This window comes from Trichoderma citrinoviride (assembly GCF_003025115.1).
Source record: "Trichoderma citrinoviride strain TUCIM 6016 unplaced genomic scaffold BBK36scaffold_1, whole genome shotgun sequence".
Taxonomy (NCBI): Eukaryota; Fungi; Ascomycota; class Sordariomycetes; order Hypocreales; family Hypocreaceae; genus Trichoderma; species Trichoderma citrinoviride.
In genome coordinates this window covers 2406382-2423020 of record NW_020194709.1, presented here as the reverse complement: position 1 = coordinate 2423020, position 16639 = coordinate 2406382, and the positions used below count along the sequence as shown (strand labels likewise).

General features: G+C 54.5%; 6 protein-coding genes across 6 annotated transcripts; 3 read left to right on the top strand and 3 right to left on the bottom strand.

Moving 5' to 3' along the window:
* Positions 1 to 213: 213 nt before the first annotated feature.
* Positions 214 to 2099, bottom strand: BBK36DRAFT_1137439 (hypothetical protein; the record flags this gene model as incomplete). The annotated part of the gene is made up of 2 exons (XM_024893160.1): positions 214 to 1744; positions 1960 to 2099. 2 exons carry the CDS (start codon positions 2097 to 2099, stop codon positions 214 to 216), a joined length of 1671 nt encoding a protein of 556 aa, XP_024754105.1.
* A 710-nt stretch (positions 2100 to 2809) lies between these two features.
* BBK36DRAFT_1137438 (hypothetical protein) lies at positions 2810 to 3927 on the bottom strand (the record flags this gene model as incomplete). Its single annotated transcript, XM_024893159.1, has 5 exons — positions 2810 to 3162; positions 3245 to 3404; positions 3568 to 3584; positions 3642 to 3655; positions 3836 to 3927. The coding sequence occupies 5 exons, from the start codon at positions 3925 to 3927 to the stop codon at positions 2810 to 2812; spliced, it is 636 nt and encodes a 211-aa protein (XP_024754104.1).
* Positions 3928 to 6701: 2774 nt separating this feature from the next.
* Positions 6702 to 7700, top strand: BBK36DRAFT_1165284 (hypothetical protein; the record flags this gene model as incomplete). The annotated part of the gene is made up of 2 exons (XM_024894765.1): positions 6702 to 6926; positions 7005 to 7700. 2 exons carry the CDS (start codon positions 6702 to 6704, stop codon positions 7698 to 7700), a joined length of 921 nt encoding a protein of 306 aa, XP_024754103.1.
* Positions 7701 to 11202: 3502 nt separating this feature from the next.
* On the top strand, positions 11203 to 11487 carry BBK36DRAFT_1175530 (hypothetical protein; the record flags this gene model as incomplete). Its single annotated transcript, XM_024895978.1, has 2 exons — positions 11203 to 11342; positions 11406 to 11487. 2 exons carry the CDS (start codon positions 11203 to 11205, stop codon positions 11485 to 11487), a joined length of 222 nt encoding a protein of 73 aa, XP_024754102.1.
* A 1744-nt stretch (positions 11488 to 13231) lies between these two features.
* On the top strand, positions 13232 to 14407 carry BBK36DRAFT_1155567 (hypothetical protein; the record flags this gene model as incomplete). Its single annotated transcript, XM_024893842.1, has 1 exon — positions 13232 to 14407. One exon carries the CDS (start codon positions 13232 to 13234, stop codon positions 14405 to 14407), a length of 1176 nt encoding a protein of 391 aa, XP_024754101.1.
* Positions 14408 to 14908: 501 nt separating this feature from the next.
* On the bottom strand, positions 14909 to 15697 carry BBK36DRAFT_1107842 (BSP-domain-containing protein; the record flags this gene model as incomplete). Its single annotated transcript, XM_024889303.1, has 1 exon — positions 14909 to 15697. The coding sequence occupies one exon, from the start codon at positions 15695 to 15697 to the stop codon at positions 14909 to 14911; it is 789 nt and encodes a 262-aa protein (XP_024754100.1).
* Between the last annotated feature and the right edge of the window lie 942 nt (positions 15698 to 16639).

Here is a 16639-nt window from a genome sequence, read left to right as displayed (position 1 = left end):
CAGAGAGAAAAGGCTCCAAAGGTGGCTGCCCGTGTCTAAAAGCTTGCAGAACCAGACTCTTTGCGCAATGAGGAACCAATTCGACTCATCAAGTTGTTCGCCAGTTGCGCCGTGAGGCCGTCTTCTCAGCAGAAGGGCCCCATTCCAGTGATCATCAAGAAGGAGGGGTATATAGTTGGACGCCAGAATGAAAAACACAAGGGATAGAAGACGTCAGTCGTCAGAGTCTGTCAGTTCTGCCGTTCCTTTGGTCGGCGGCCGATGCGCGAGCTTCATCAGATGAGGCGTTGTAGGGACGGGCGTCTCCGGATCGGGCGTCGTCGCAACTGGCACCTCGACAACCGGCTTCCTCAGATCATACAGCTGCTGTCTCAGCTGTGGCCCGTCCCACAAGTCCTCTCGCCACGGCCAGCTCTTCATCATATCAAACAGCTTCTCGCTCATCGAACGCGTGTAGCAGTTTGTCGCTGCGATGTAGAGCGTGGTGATGACCCCAAAGTCCACATTGAACCACGGCGACCCTCCCGCCAGCGTTGCCCGAAGAGCTTGCTTGATCGCCTCTGCAATCGAGGCCACTTCCTTGAACTTGTTCTCGTCCTCGTCGGGAGGCGTGTACGCCATGCCCTGGGGCAGAGGCATGGCATCGAGCGCAATCGACGCGGCGCGGTGCCGAAGTAGACAGCCCATGTACTTCAAAAAGTCACGCGGAGCAGGTGCCCGCTCCATGTCTCCGTAGACGCTGTTTGCCTTGTTCAGCAGCTCTCGGATGTGGTAGCACCGTTGGTGCAGCACGTCAACCTGGAACCGAGCAGCCGCATGATCCCAAGCACTGTCGTCGCCACTGTACTGTCTGCACATCCAGCTAAACGCATTGATATCTTGGAAGAGGTCGTCGACCGCCTCTTGCAGCTTCTCCAGCGATGTAAACTCTTTGGGCCCTGCGGCGTTGCTTTTTCTCGTTTCGTAGGCCTGGAGGGACAAGGACGGCGGCGAGTTGGTCCTCATGAATGCTGCCGACCCTTCCCACCGGCGAAGCAGCTTCACCATGTAGACCGCCCTGGCGTGAGAATTGTCGTGGTCGTGGCTGAATATCTCCGGATGGCGAAATACGTCCTCCACCTCGTCCGGGAGGTTTGACATCAGCCGGATGCCGTTGGCAAGGTGCATCATGGCCGTCGGCCAGTTGCCCCGCAGGATCTCAATGTAGAAGAAGGAAACGCAGCAGATCATGATGATTCCATAGCGCTTTCTCATCGGTAGCCCGTTGAGCTCTTCGGCCATCCTATTCAGCGACAGGTTGTACTGACGGATGATGTAGCGCTCGCTGTTGGTGGGTGGACCAACGACGGTTGTGTTGGACCCGGCCAGCCGAAAGTCGTGATAGGCCGAGCTTAGGGCAACGATGGCATGCTTCACGGCTTTGGACGTGAAACAGTACTCGGGTACGACGTGTCCCCAGAAGAAGGAGTTGTGGACGTGCGTGATGCCCACCAAATCTTCTGCAAGGGGGAGAAACTGGTGAATATACTGACTCTCCACCACATCGCCGCTGAAGTTGGTCACCAGGGGCCGTAGCTGTGTAAGAGATGATGAAGATGAGTGGAGTGACGAAGAGGACGAAAGCTGCTGAGAGAACCCCGGCTTTCTCGTTGCTTTCGGCTTCGTGGTAGCTTTGTAGCCATCGCACGTTCGGCCCGTCGAGATGCATCTCTGGCATGCCGGCTTCTGCTCGTCGCATTTTATCCTTCTGATTCTGTAACAAGAAAGTCAGTATTTGAAGAGGAAAAAGGGGTCCGAGATTGCAGGAACAATCCATCATCGGTCTCCTCTGGTGGTATGCGGGTCGAAGCTCACTTGCTATTTCATCGTGTCAGTCGCAAAGCTTCCATATTCGTCGCCAACGAGTTGATGTGCAATGTGAGGGGCGCTCAGCATCGCAGGCGAGGTTGCACAACATACCAGGTTACACAGCCCGTCCGAACCTTGGGCTTGCCGGCCCGCCTTCGCTTTTCCTTGGCCGGCTGTGCTTCCGACTCCTGCGGCGGCGTTATGGGTGTGACAATGACAGAAGCCGGCGCAGAGGATTCTGAGGACGCCATGATAGATGCATTGGCTGGAAATACGAGGTGCGTTGCGGCTTCGAATGGTAGATCCCACACCCCAGGTTGGTATAAAGTGGGAAACGGCAAATGGACAATCTCAAAGACAGCAATGATGAATCAACGGGAGCACTAACGCAGTGCAAAGGAGATGCGCCAAGGTGCGACGAGGTCGACGCAAGGTAAGGGGAGGAAAAGACAGGGCCCGCCGGGGTGGGAGCTGGATAGAAGGCCTTTTGCTTCGGGTAAAGCTCGAGATGCCCCAGACAGCGAGCTGTTATACGGTTGCTTCTTCTCGCGTTCCAGTCCAGACGCCGCCAGGTAATAGCACAGAGTACGTCTTGGTCAAGACCAGAATGGCGGGAAGCAGAGAAGAACAACCAGCGCCGTCAGATGGTTAGATGCTGACGAGCAGATCCAGCAGTCAAGTGGGTTCTCCAGCGGGTTTCGAATGCTTCAAAAACCCACTACCCGTCGCCCGCTGCTCGCTCTTTCGCGCTCAAGTTGAACCTGTCGAGGGAGATAGTGACCCGCGGGCCGGAATGCGGAGCCTGGCCACACTAAGCAGAAAGAGAAACTGGGAGGAGGGTGATGGAAACTGAACCAGGGCAGGAGTAATACTTTGCAAGTGTCCAAGTTTCCAGTCCTGCGAACTTGCAACGAGCAAGGATAGACGTCCTTATTTTCCTATCGAGTTACCCTTCGGCTCGTCACGGAGGCACGTCGCCACTCCACACCGGAAGGAGGGACATAGCAGAGATGGAGCGAATAAGACGGATCGAGTCGCGCGCCGCTGAGGCTTTGGCTTTGACCGTCGGCACTAGCCAGAGACAAGACCTGGGGCGTCGAATGGACTCGCTTGTTGGGGCCATTAGCCCGGTGGGTGGTCTTTGATCTCGTCCCCATCGGCTGTCGCTGGGCTTAGGGCCGTGGAGGACTGGAACATCAGCCTGCAGAGGCTGCGTGTACGTGTACACGGACAGGCACGCCTGCAGCCAGCAGATTGTTAGCTCCAGCAGCAGTTGTGGCACAGCGCCAACGGTTTGCTTTGCCGTGGTTTCCCCTGCAGCTCGTCGCAGTGGGATTACCTAGCATAGCAGAAGACGTCCTAAGGCTTGTTTGGAGCAGCCTCTACCTTATGCAACCTCCCTGCTGCTCGGCTTCCTGTATGCGGTACTGCAGCTCTTGGGCCGCGGCAACGGCACATCTCGGGCCCCTCTTTGCCCTGTCATGCCACGAGATGCCGGTAAAAGGGGGGACGGGCTGGTGCTCCGGGCAGTAGGCGGTAGTGGTGGCTTGATCTGCCTGTTAAATCGGATGTGATGGTGTTCTTGGCCGAGAGTTGATGAGGTTGAAGGGAATAACAAGGAGAAGAAAAGAGGAGAAAAGGCGGCCAAGACGGAGGGTTGAGGCACGGCAGGAAGCGTCTTGGCACCTGCCGTGGTGTGCTACAAGTACTGCAGCGTACTCGGTACGCCTCACCGACTGGAAAGGGAACATCTCATCATCTCATGCTTCGATTCAACTGGCGATGGTGCTTACGGCCAATGTATTGCCTACAAGTGTTCTACATGATGTTGTCTGGAGGGAGTACCTGCGAGACGGTGGTTGGTACTACAGCTGCAGGTATCGCCAGCCCACTGCGGAGAGCAAAAAGTACCTGCAAATAAGCCGCCCCATGTCTCCATGCCAGCGAGTCGAGGTAGCGCAGCCGACCGATTTCTCGGGACACTCACAAGCCAGAACAGAAAGTGGGCTTCATGCCGAGTTGATCCAGTCCGGGCTCTGGGGCGAACAGCAAAGAGCGGGAGAGGAGAGACAGAGTCATCTCTTTGTCATCGCCGACCTGAATCTCGACGTCCAATAGGGCAAGGAATTACTGGATTGATGGACGTCCTTATTTCCGCAGCTTACTCGGCTTTATGGTTGATTTGGCTTTCAGGTGGCTTGAATCACGTCCAAGGTAAGTAATCATGCCACTGAGGATTATCCGTTTGGTTACCAGTTGTCCTGCTCGGCTCAAGTGGCTTAGGTAGCCGAGCTCATCAAGGAACAGACAACTTGGAGCAACATGGAATACTCCTGAGTCGTCCTGGGCAGAGTACAGGTACAGTCATGGATCACGGCCTGACAATCCCAGCACGGGGATGTGATAGGACTCGAAGCCCAACAAGGCATGTGTACGTACTCCGTAACGTGCACGGAGACTCAAGTCCCGGAGCATGGGGTTGACAGCGCTAACGAACCCGAGACAATCAAGGGAGACCAGGGAAAGGGAGAGAGATCCCAGGCAAAGAACCGCCCAGATAATCTCCAAGCACAGCAACCGGGCACAAGTGCGGCACTCTGTTTACTGCGTTAATCACATCTTGGTGCAACGGATCCGTCTGTCTGGGACCCAGATCTAGCCGGTCTTCGGGAGAGATTTGACATCCTTTCCGTCCCGGAGAGGTCAGCCATGACTCGAGCATCCATTATTGAGCTAAGTGACGATATCAACGGGTAGCAATTACTACATGAACTGCATGCAGAAGCATCTTAAGGCCATTAGTTTGCAGTGAAATCGACCCCTTACGGTAATTCGTATGTTGAAGCAGAACAGGAGCTTGCATGACACTACTATGCCCAAGTTTCCAAGACAAATACTGCAATTGGCAAGTGTTTGCGAGCTGTCATCTGAAGAAGCCAAGTTCCGCGGATAGACGGGGTTATTACTGCTAGCAGTAATATTCATCTGCGGTTGCAGTGGTGCATCATGATGCCCTCAGAATACTACTCGTACAGTACTACGCCCAGTGTGCGTGCCAAACAGGCAAATCGTCAAATCACATGGAATCCTACGCCAATGCTATTATGCGCCTCCCTGCATTCCGTGTATGTATCTGTACTCATCCTGTATCATGCACTCAATCTGGAAATTCTTGCAGCTACCAAAGCATGCAGTGACAGCTCGAAAGCAAACCCAGGTGCCGAGCAAGGGACAACTACATTGTAGCCACCCACATGCAGGGCACCTAACCATCTCCTCCCCCCTCTTCAACATCTCTTCCCCCCCTCCCACGCCCCAAGTCGACGAGCCAACGCTGTCAATTCGTCCCTCTGGCCTCGTAAGGCTGAACAGCCGCCCGCCATTTCCCTCAGACTAACAGACAAGTTCACCTGGGAATAACGGTGGCCAAGAGAAGGGACGGACATGTGGGAGAAGCTTTGCGACTAGAGGCTCTAGTGCTTAGGCACCATTGGAGAGGGCTGTCTGTTCGGACCCGAGCTGGAGACGGTTGGCTACCAATGAGGGCTTGCTTGTGGCATCTCAGCCCTAAACATGCCAAAGAGCCCGATTCAGAGTTTTCGGACTTTATAGCATTCGTGACTAGGAGTTATGAGGACTGGCCGACTGGGTTTTGACCTCGATCGCGGACGTTGATAAGAACTCAACGGCGGGCTGGGTCGGGGTCCTACCGGGAGGAGTAAGAACCGGGCAGCGGAGGCGGAGGCGGGATGGTCAGGCCGTCGCATGATGAGCACATCACTGTATTCAGACCGATGGCTTCAGATATCGCAAGGGCATGCTCCACACAGGAATATGTGAAGCTTGAAATTTCAACAGAGAGCTTGGGCATATAAGTGAATGGCCGAAAAGTCTCAAACTATCGAGGATGTAATATTTTAGGATTACCAGAAGTCAGACTGGCGTGACACACGCTCTCGTCACGGGCAGTATCTGACGCCCTCAAAGCTTTCACGAACATTTTACCAGATGAAGAAACACATTGCGAGTCCAGTCGACGAACCGCGGCTCGATTACTCAACAGCTGCCGTGGTTCAAGGAGAATTTGCCGTCGGAGTATGTAAGACTGCTCGGTAAGTGAGAGCTACTGTCCCGCGCCAGCTCTTCTGACTTTGACTTCAAATCAACTTCTTCTTCTGGTCGTCTGAATTAATCACAAAATTGATTGTCGTCCGTATCCGATAGTAGAGAAACAGGTTCGTCGTTGAATTTGAAGCGGGCGACTCGTGAAGGTTCTTACTCAAGGGAGCATTTTATAAGCGTGTAAGCTGACCCATATTGTCCGCACCTTTGTAGGCAGTAGTTTGGTCGCTGTCTTCTTGCCGGACAGCCAATTGTCTTGGGGAACTTTTGCTAATATAGTACCCCAGGCCAGGGCCAATATAGACCCCTTTTCGAATTCGAAACAGTCAAATACTGACCCTCAGACTCGATAGAGGTATGTACTCCGGTGCTCTAACATGATACGAAGTCCGCCCCGGATCCCCAGCGGAGATCGGCAAGATTTCATATGTGACCGCTGCCGGAACCTAGACAGTACATTCTGTTCAGCTAGAAAGAAGCACGTGAGCATGTATCCGCAGGTACCCCTCGGCGACAGCTCCAGTGGGTCGCCGAACCTCATCGCGCATCCAAAAGTTTCTCGCCTCAACGACATTCCAAATCCCCGATCCTTCTGTGCCTCGTCCGTCCCTTCGTTTCGGTCCTTTCCTTTGTGCGTGTCATCTTTCCAGCGGTCTCACTCTCGGAAAGAAGAAAAACATCATTGAACCACGGCAATTCTACGCGGCTTTTCAGCAAAGCGGCTCCGCGCCATGAGCCTCCTCGCAAACCCGCTCGCGACGCCCTCGCAGCTCTACCACCGCGCTTCTTTGTCGTCGCTGCCGCGGGAGCTGGACGAGGCCGTCTTTTTTGCGACGCAATGCCTGACCCAGGCCGCTGGTCGGCTGCTGCAGCTGCCGCAGTCGGTGACGGCGCAAGCCAACGTCTTGCTGGCGCGGTTCTGGCTGACAGAGTCGCCAATGGCCCATGAATTCAGTGTGGGTGAACATACGACATGATGGAACCTACATGGGAGAATGGAGATGGCTAATACTTGCCGCGCATCATCACTACAGGATGTCTCAGCTGCCGCCCTCTACCTGGTCGCGAAACTGGGACCGCTGCCTCGCTCGCCGCGTGATGTGTCCAATGTCTACGCCTACCTCTCGTCTGCCAACTCGGCCCTCTTCTCGACAGGCGAGCTGCTCAAGGACGACCCGCAGTCATACTACCAGACCGAAGCCGACTACTATGCCTTCCAGCAGCGGATGCTGGGCCTGGAGGCCCGTATCCTGCATTCGCTAGGCTTTGAAACCCACGTCGCTCTTCCACACTCGCTGGCCATCACCTACCTCCAGACGCTCGACTTTCTATCGCAGCCACGAACGACAGTCTCCCTCCGGACGATACAATACCTCAACACGGCTTTACTGTCGCCCCAGATGCTCTACATCACGCACCAGCCTCACGCGCTCGCCACGGCAGCGATATACAATGCGGCGCGCGATCTGGGCGCCAAGATGCCGGAGCACGAGTGGTGGGAGATTTTCGACGTCGACCGCGAAGAGCTCGGGTTCCTGGTGGTTGCCATGCGCAGCCTCGAAGGGTGGATGCAGAAGCTCAAGGAGGAGTTCCCGAGCTTTGGCAGCAAGATGCTCACGAGAAGCATGGTCGAGGAGGAGTTGACCAAGAGAGGGCTGCCCGTCGGCAACGGGGAACAGGCGCCTGTGGATGCAGAGGATGAAGTTATGCGAAGGATGAATAGTCGGTAACGCAGCAACCCCTACGATTACCGTGACGCACAGTATCACGGCCTCGCATTGGCTGAACCGGACGCCTCATACATGGGTAAACGGCAGCTTGGATGGAGATGGTCCGGCTTGGAGACCTGTCCAGAAGGCATCGGCGCAATCCGGTGGAAATGATCAATCGGCTCCGGCTGTCAAGGGCTTACTGAGTTCGCCATTCGAAAGTCCATTGTTGGCATCATACGAGGTCCACCCTCGACGAAGCTTGCTGCCTATCACCAGGCACCGACATCGATATCGCCCGGGGGGCCTTTATTTCCGGACCCCACGAGGCGTCGCTGGGCTGACGAAGAAGACATTTCGCGTATTACCCTCACAGGTAGATTGGCTCGACCTAGAACGTCGTGGCCGAGTTCCTCCCTTGCGAAACTCTTCTTTGGATCCTTTATAGGCGCCTCGGAGCAGTGCCGTGATGCTTGGCAACGTTGGGTGGCGCCAACCCCTGGAGAATCGACTTGGAGACTGCCACAGAATAGTGGTACCTCATCGTTCGAGACGGCTATCCATGTTTCAAAACGTCGTCATTCAGCTACGGTTGGAATTGCCTATTACAAGGTCTCACATAGCGAAGCACAGTCTCCTGCTAGGCTACAGCATCAAGACCAGACGGACGGGCGACGACGGAAAACCACGCTTTTTGTGGCAGCTAAAAGTCCTAGCTGAAGCACCACAGCAGCAATGACCAGGCACCATTCCTCTTGAGGCAAAGCTATGATCATCACGGCTGATGAAACCAACTGTCTCGTGGTTCCCAGACTTGGGAGCGGCCAAAGCAGACGCAACCAAACTATGATTAGATGAGTCTTGCAAGGATATCGAATGTCAAGAGCTTCTGATCTGGGGGCCCCAGTGCGGGGGAGCAGAGAGCAAGGACGTGATGTTGGATGGAGCTATGTTGAAGTCGTCGATGGCGGCAGCCATTTCGTCCAACGGGCCTTGCGGCAACGAACAGATTATAGACGAGGCCGAAGGTCATTTTGTCAAACTCCGTTCCGCATATTCCCCATGGAAGCAGACTACTATTATCTAGTCAGACCGTTATCATTGTACAACGTCATGCAGACAACTTGAACTTTCTCATTTGTGTTATTTGCGCCATCGAAAACCCGCTGTATTGACTTTCCTGCATCTTTCATCTTTAGCGGGATGAAAGCCATGTAATCGTGGAGCCCAGAAGCATGTCAATAGCATCAGCTCACAATTCTGGTCGAGTAAAAAAGTGAAGATGGTGCTGGGCGATTATCCGTGTCCTTTCCGTCAACTCATCATCTAGTATCAACTACCCGTCGGGCATCTACCGAAGCGGCGCCACCATCTCGTCTGACATCTAGACTACTTCAACCAATCCAGAACCACGGCTGCTCAAGTAGGGAGAGGACAAGATGGAAGCCGAGTTATCCAGAGGCTGATGGAAAGAGGGGTCGAGGGAAAGAGAAGCCGCTGAGATACAAATAATGTCATTGATCGTTGGCGGCGTTGTGGGGGGTTTTCGTGAGTGAGTGGTGATGTAGAGTGGCTTTTGGGCTTGCTTCGTGCTGGCAAAAACGGGGTTGTATGTAAATCCTGCGCAGAACCTGACGCTACGGAGGCAAGGGAGGGTTTGTAGTTTGCTGCGAAGCTGAGCTTCTTTCCTTCTAACATTTGTGTGACATGTTTGGACTTTTTGGTCTTTGGGGGCCGGAACAAGGTTCAGCAATATGTTCTTTCGGCGGACATAAGAAGTTGTATCCTCTTCGTCGCTTCGCATCTTAAAAGCACCGAGATCAGTGATATGGAGTCGTATTTTGTGAAAGGTTGTACGTAAAGCTTATTTCTTCGGAGGCTTTTCACGCTTTTGATTCCTTTACACGTAGAGTTTAGATACGATGGCAACGGTGTATCAATGTCTGTAGTACTACCTATCTAGTAGATGTGTAGCATCACATGCGGGCTGTCCTTGCTGGCATTCCATCGTCGGGTATCGGCATTTGCGGCGGCTTCTAGAACGCTTCGCTGCAACGTTGATGAGCAAAAAGTGTGTGTGTGTGGCAGTTGAGCATCACGTCACACAGTTTGGGGGTTCCTCTGTTACTAATTTATATCGTCGAGTTTTCTTTCTCTCCAATAAGTTTCTCGAATCCCATCACCGCCAATTTCTATATTTGTACCAAGACGAACAGAGCTGCACTGGGTTGCATTGGACTGCTCAATGCCGTTCGCTGTTCTTTGCTTTTTTTTTTCTCTTGCTTGTCTGCAATTTCCGGCTGTGAGACGGAGTCCGGAGCACTTTCTTGCCCGCTTCGGCCGACCGACGGACATGCAAAGGCGTAGCATCCGTCAATCTGCTTGCAGGTGCTCGGTGAAGGTGCTGTTTGTCACAATTGATGCGTACTACATAGACTATCATGTAGGCTAGGTTGTTTGGATAGTATTGCAGTCGTTGCGTGGGGGCGGTTCATGTTGTGAGACAGATGCATAGCACCTTGATGAATTTGTGAGCAAATCCCACGTCTAACATCAATCAATTCTGTCGAGAGACAAACCAGCGAAAAGGGCATGTGAATACGTGTAAATTGTCTTCCACAACCACCGAATAGGGGTGTGTCGAACGTCCACACTCGCCATGAATCAGTTCTCCTCTTCTCCAGACGGTAGTATCCATTCTACATAGCCATGGACCGGGGGAAATAGTAGAAGCAGGGACGCTGTGTAATTAGTATTACGGAGCAACCCCCAATACTCCACACATATCAAAAGTCCGGAACACCAAGCTGCTAATAAGGTACGACTTGCTAGTCTCAGTTGATTAAACCAAGAGGGAATTAAATGGCTCACCTCCCTGATCTAGCTGAAAGGCTAATCATACATATGTACCTGGACCTCCAAGACTGATACACACTGTATTGTACTTGGGTAGTAAAGGAGGCTTGAGGTTTATCTCCTGTGACGAGGTTCTAGAATCCTCGGACTGCTCGATCCGGGCATCTACTGTATCATCGATTGGCTTGGCTGTCTATCTGTCCGATGGAGGGGAGTCACCCTCCACGGATAGCAGACACCACCCCCAGAAAAGAACAAAATCACAAGCACGGAAACCTAGAAACTCTGCTTCAGATACTCCGTACAGTTCCATAAACTGTCATGTCCGTGATAGGCTGAGGCAAATTCCCCCGAAGCCGTGGACCCTTGCGTATGTTACCTTAATCCGTATCCATTTGTCGCCGGCCCGAGTTTGGATCGCTGGATCTCCGTTCCCGCCTTTTTTTAATTGGATTCGGTGATTGGTCTATCACAATAATCGTAGAAGCTGGAACTGGTACCTTTTGTATAAAGGCATCCCGACTTCCCCATGCTACCCACACTGGCTCTTCTCTTCTCCTTCTTCTTTTCCCTGTCAATTCCTCTCCTGATTGCTCAGCTCCCGTTACGAACAAACAACTACATTACACGCAATTCAACCGCAACATAAACAACACAGCCTTTCAAAATGCCTTCCTCTGCTCCTCCTGCCGCAGCTGCCACCGCTGCTCCCGCGCCCGCCGGTCTCGGCGACAACAAGGGCATCAAGTTCCAGATCAAGACGGGCAATGCTCGTTGGGAGTGCACCCTGCAGGACCGCGCTCAGTAGTACGTATAGTAACCCTGGCCTTTCATGTCTCGCGAATGCAAATCTCTAACTCGTGGATGCAGTGAGCGCATGAAGGCCAAGCGCAGCGACTCGAGCGATTCAAACTCTTCGACCGGATCTACCTCTACTACCGAGTCACACTAAAGGACCAAAGTAGAGCAACAAGAATGTAAAATCAAGAAAAAAAAGAGAAGCGCAGAAGAGGCAAGAGTCTGCGTTATGGCGTTTGAGGAAGTTCTCCTCATATCATTTCAATCGGTTGCTGCTCCGTTTGGGCAGCAGGTGTTCGATATCCATGGCGGGGGTGATTTAGCGATTGGGAACAGTCTTTAGACTCGAGCTGTCTTTGCAGAAACAGAATCATACCATATCACACAGTATATATTACCTCCCTATGGTAGGCTTGTGTCGTTGCTCAATTGTCCGTCTGCTGCGTGTGTCTTATGGTTCCACAGATGCGTCAGTTGGAGATTCCCAGCAGTCGGAGGACGTTGAGTGAAAAACGTCGGCTGTGACTTGCATGTCGGGGTGCTCGCGTGACACAATTGCTGGGGGTTGTGCGATGTGAAAACATGTAGTATCTTGACAAGATTTCTTTGACACAATGTTGACGAGCTTCCCTGTGCTGCCTGATTGATGGCTGCGACGGGATGAGTTGGATGTCGCGGTGATTCTATCTATGGTGAAGCACTATTCGGTCATAGTCTTTCACCTTCCTCATTTTGGAGGCATTCTTGGCGCCTTGATTCCTCGGTGTGCTCTTTGGGACGTTGGTCGACGATCAAGCGGATGATATGCCGAGGGAGCCTCGTGCAGGCCAACAATTGGTGATCTTTTCAGTACAGTAGTATCAACTCTTTCTGTTGAAGAACACCACCTTCTGTGCCAATCAGTAATATGAGCTGCGACGTATTTTCAAGTCCGTCAATTAGAAATCCTTGTATCATCTTCAGCACATGCGTCTTCATTAACCCCAGCATACGCCTCCATCATCGTACATGAAGCAGCAGTAGCCTGCGTCTGCTAGTGCCTCTGTCCAGCACTAACAGCACAGGCCCTGCAACCCGCCATAACTTAGTTGTAAGGTACAGATGGGCCTCTCCCTCCACCCGACACATCACCATCACCACTTGTCAGACAACTCGACTCGATTCCAGCAGTCGTCAGGCCTCGTTATTGGGCACGAGGTATCCCATACCTTATCGAGTACATGCGCCAGAGGCAGCAATTCGATGCGTTGTCACGACAGGTCAGCGGTCATGTGACGCCCGCAGCCTGAGGTATCGGGTACAAGCAACAGGCTGCCCCCCAGGCCGCGCACCAGCGTTACGAATACGCCCAGCAGAGGTGGCAAAGCTGCCCGCCCAGGACCACGCAATCGCTTCGCCTGCTCGCTTGTTGAGAACTCGTGTGGCGGCTTTGAGGCTGGACAGTGTCCCTCTTCTCTCTTCTGCTGTGGCGGAACCTCCTCAACTCTTCCATCTCTTCTTTCTTCCCTGGCGATAAAAAAGCACCTGAGCTGCCAAAGGTAGAGCCGGCGGAAGAGCAGAGTCCACAGACCGTCTGTCGCTCAGTTTGCTGCCTTTCTCTCTCGCTTCCTCCATCACCTCTCCCCTCTTCTCTCATCTTCCTCCTCCTCCCCATCATCTCCGGAAATAACCCTCGAACACGCAATCGCAGAGCTGCAGCGGCTCGTTGGTCCGCATTGCCCAAGTCAGCAGCTCAGGCTCTCGTTGCCTTGCGTCTGTGCCTTGTCTGTGCCTTAGCCGCCCGTCTGCTGCCCCTCTCGCTCCTCGGCAGCTCTGGTTCTGACCTTGCCTCACCTTACATTCTACCCGACTCCTACACTTGCCTCTACGCCCTACATAAACCCGCCAAAACCGCCATCATGCCCATAGCGCATCATGTCGTCCTGGCCTCGGGCGCTGTCGTTGCAGTGTCCGTCGCAGTGGCTACCTTCATCGCCATCTACGAGTCCCCCGAGCTGCGCCAGTACGCAGACGACGTGAGACGACGCATTGCCATGGCCTTTTACTCCATCGGTGACGGCATCACGCCTCCAGCCCGCGAGCCCCGCTTCAACAGGCCCGAGGACGCCGACGGCTTCTTCGAGTCCCGCCGCGGCCTCGGCGCTGAGCCCGGCGTCGACGCTGACGACGAAACCCGCCGCCGGCAGAGAGAGGAGCTGCTCTACTGGAACTCGGTGCGGCTGCAGCAGCAGCAGGACAAGGAGAAGCAGCAGCAGCCGCAGAACTCGTCTGAAGCGCCGCCTCGGCCTGACAAGCTGCCTCGCCGCGGATCGACATTTGATGACTTTTTGCGGCCCGACGACACCGCTGAGCAGGGCGCATACGTCTTCAACTCGGGTGCTGACGTTAGGGACTTTGGCGGCCTTCGTCGTCGCGGAGAAGGCGCCCGGGGCTTCATGTCGCCCGCGTACTCCAATCCCTTTGCCGATGAGCATCACCTCGATGCCGATGAGATCCAGGACGCCCACATCGCCCACCAGCTCGGCCCGGAGCCCAGCGAGATGTCCGACATTTACAGCGCCACCACCCGTGATGACCATGAGGAGCGAAGCGCCACTCTGGAGGCCATCTCGCCCTCGCCGTTGGTTGATGTCACCCCGCTGCCCTCCGCCGGTTCGCAGTCGCCGCCTCCGACCCTCGAGCGAGAGCTTGCCGAGGACGAGTTCATGTCCGCCGGCCAGCCCGATCGCCAAGACGTCCACGCCACCATCCAGGCCTGGGCCCAGGAATCGAGCCGTGACTTTTACTCCCCGACACAGGACTCGAGCCGTGACTTTTACTCCCCCCTCCCCGTGACTCCCGTAGCGCCAATGTCCGAGCCCGACGTCATCTCAGAAGGCGAGCTGACCCCCACCGACTCGGTGTCTCTCGTTGGGTCCGGCGAGGACATTGCCAATGATGCGCAGATTTCCGAGCGCGACAGCAACGGACGGTACATGGACGTCATGAGCGAGAGCGAGGGCATGCTCACTCCGGCGAGCTGGTCCGAGGTGGGTAGCGTCATCAGCGACAACGAGGGCCCGATGCACGCATGAGTGTAAGATGTGATGAATGGTCTATGCATGTTTGGATCGTCTTCATGCACGGGACTCTACCACATGCCTTTTACTGATTTCTTTTCTGTTGATGATTTCCGGTGGACTTATAACTGTGTGGCGTTGGGATCTGGCGTTTTGGGACATCTTCACAAGTCAAGACATGACACTACCGCGGTAGCCAGTCCTCCCATCGTTTACGGGGCCTCTGTACTATGTGTACGGGGTATTTTGTTCGTTTTCTTAGCGCTTTGGATTCCAAATAAGGGTTGATAATGGCGGCTGCGGCATGTTGATACCCAACACATGTCCATATTCGGCGTCTCTGTTGCGCTCCCAGCCTATGGTCCATTCTACCTATGTATCTTCCATCTACAAGTCGACCATGTCGGGTTGAACCGAGTCTCTCTATTGTACCAGTCTATGCTTCTTATCTTATGCCAATATGTGCTACATGCCCGTCATACTCACAAACCAAAATCATGCCTCGTATCTAACCAACTACGAGCTCTGTCTCAAAGTCCTGGTGTAGTCTGCAAACAGAGTCTTGACATCCTGTCCAAAAATGCTCGTCCAAAAGACGCGCTCGTCATATCGGCTCACCCTCAACTTCTCATTAATCCGCCGCACCGTCCCGTTCCCAAACCGGCGCTCAAGATAATCCAGGAAATAGGCCGTGTGCTGATAGCCAGCATCCCAGCTATCCTTGACCTCCTGCTTCCAATGCGGCGGCGCCAGCCCGCAGCGCAAGCGAACCCAGTCGGCGATGCCCTCAATCAGGCCCCCCGGCGCCGTCCCGCGGCCGTTGTACTGGAAGCAGTGGACGAGCTCGTGGGTCAAGACGCCGTCGATCTCGCGGGCGACGCGCGAGGGGTCGACGCGCGCAATGTACGACTCGGAGAAGTGGATCTCCTTGACGTTGCTGTCGGCCTGGGCGCCGACGGTGTAGGCGACGCCGTTGAAGTCCTCGAGGACGAGCGTCACGGAGGAGGTGGGCGGCGGGGTGGTGGACGGGTCGGAGGGCGTGCCGTAGAGGAGCCGGAGGAGGTTGCCGATGGCGCGGGGGATGACGGCGGAGGGGTTGGTGGAGGAGAGGAAGAGGGAGGCGCCGGGGTGGGCGAGGTTGGCGATGCGGAGGTTGAGGGGGGGTTGGGGGAAGGCTTCGTTGGCTGCTGCTGCTGCGGTTTGGTCTTGTTCTTGTTTGTGATCTTGGGTGGCGGTGGTGTTGGTGTTGTTGTTGTCTGGGCCGGAGGAGGGGGGGAGGGGGCTTGGCTTGGGGATGAGAGTCATGGTGCTGTAATGATTATGTGATTGCTATGGATGTGAATGAATATCGTCAAAGTTCGTGAGGGGAGGTTCTGATGAGATCTGACGAGGCTGAGGTGAGCTGACGGATCAACCAGTGAAGGACGAGAACGAGCCTTTATAGCTATACTGCGTATATAGCAGTCAAACGATGGATCCCCTGAGACATCAGATCACAGAGTCATTCCAGCTCTTCTCGATGGAATTCAACCATGGAAGAAAAAAGCACATGGACAAGTCACTTCTCATCCTTCCTCAGCCGCAGCAACTTGTCTCATACCCACCAACACTTCTTTGATCCCGACTCGCGGGGCTGCAGCACATCACGATGGCGGGGTAGGGGACCCTAGCCTAGCTGGCACTTGAACTGGGCCTCATACTACATGTGCTGTAGGGGTTAGTAACGGTCGGGGGGCTCTTGAACCGCCCAAGCCACGCTTCCGACGGGCCCTGAAGCTCTCCCGGCTGCTCCCCAAGTATCTGATACCTGTCGCTCTCAGGGGCGCCACGCCGTTGTGTCCACTGCCAGCCCCCGGGAGAAGCTTCACTGGACCCGCCAAATCTCATTTGATCAAGGTCCCTGCCAAAGTACCGTCTACACGGCGCCTGCAGCCCCTCTCCTCCCCTCCCAGGGAGGGCCGTCTCGCTCAACTGCAGAGGTTATCTTCCGCCGCACAAGCCGCCAACAGGCTCAAGCTCCCGCCAGCGCTAAGCCACAACGTGGCGCACCGGCGACCGGGGCAACAGGCATGGTCACGTCACGCCGCAACAAATCAATCCTCGCTCCTTTGATTTATTTTCTTTTCAGTTGTTTTGGGCTGGAAATGAGCTGGACGAAAAGAGAGCACGAAAACTCCACACACACTCAACGCCAACTCCAACACAACACCGTCGCCGCAACGTCAACAAAAAAAATAAACACGCGCT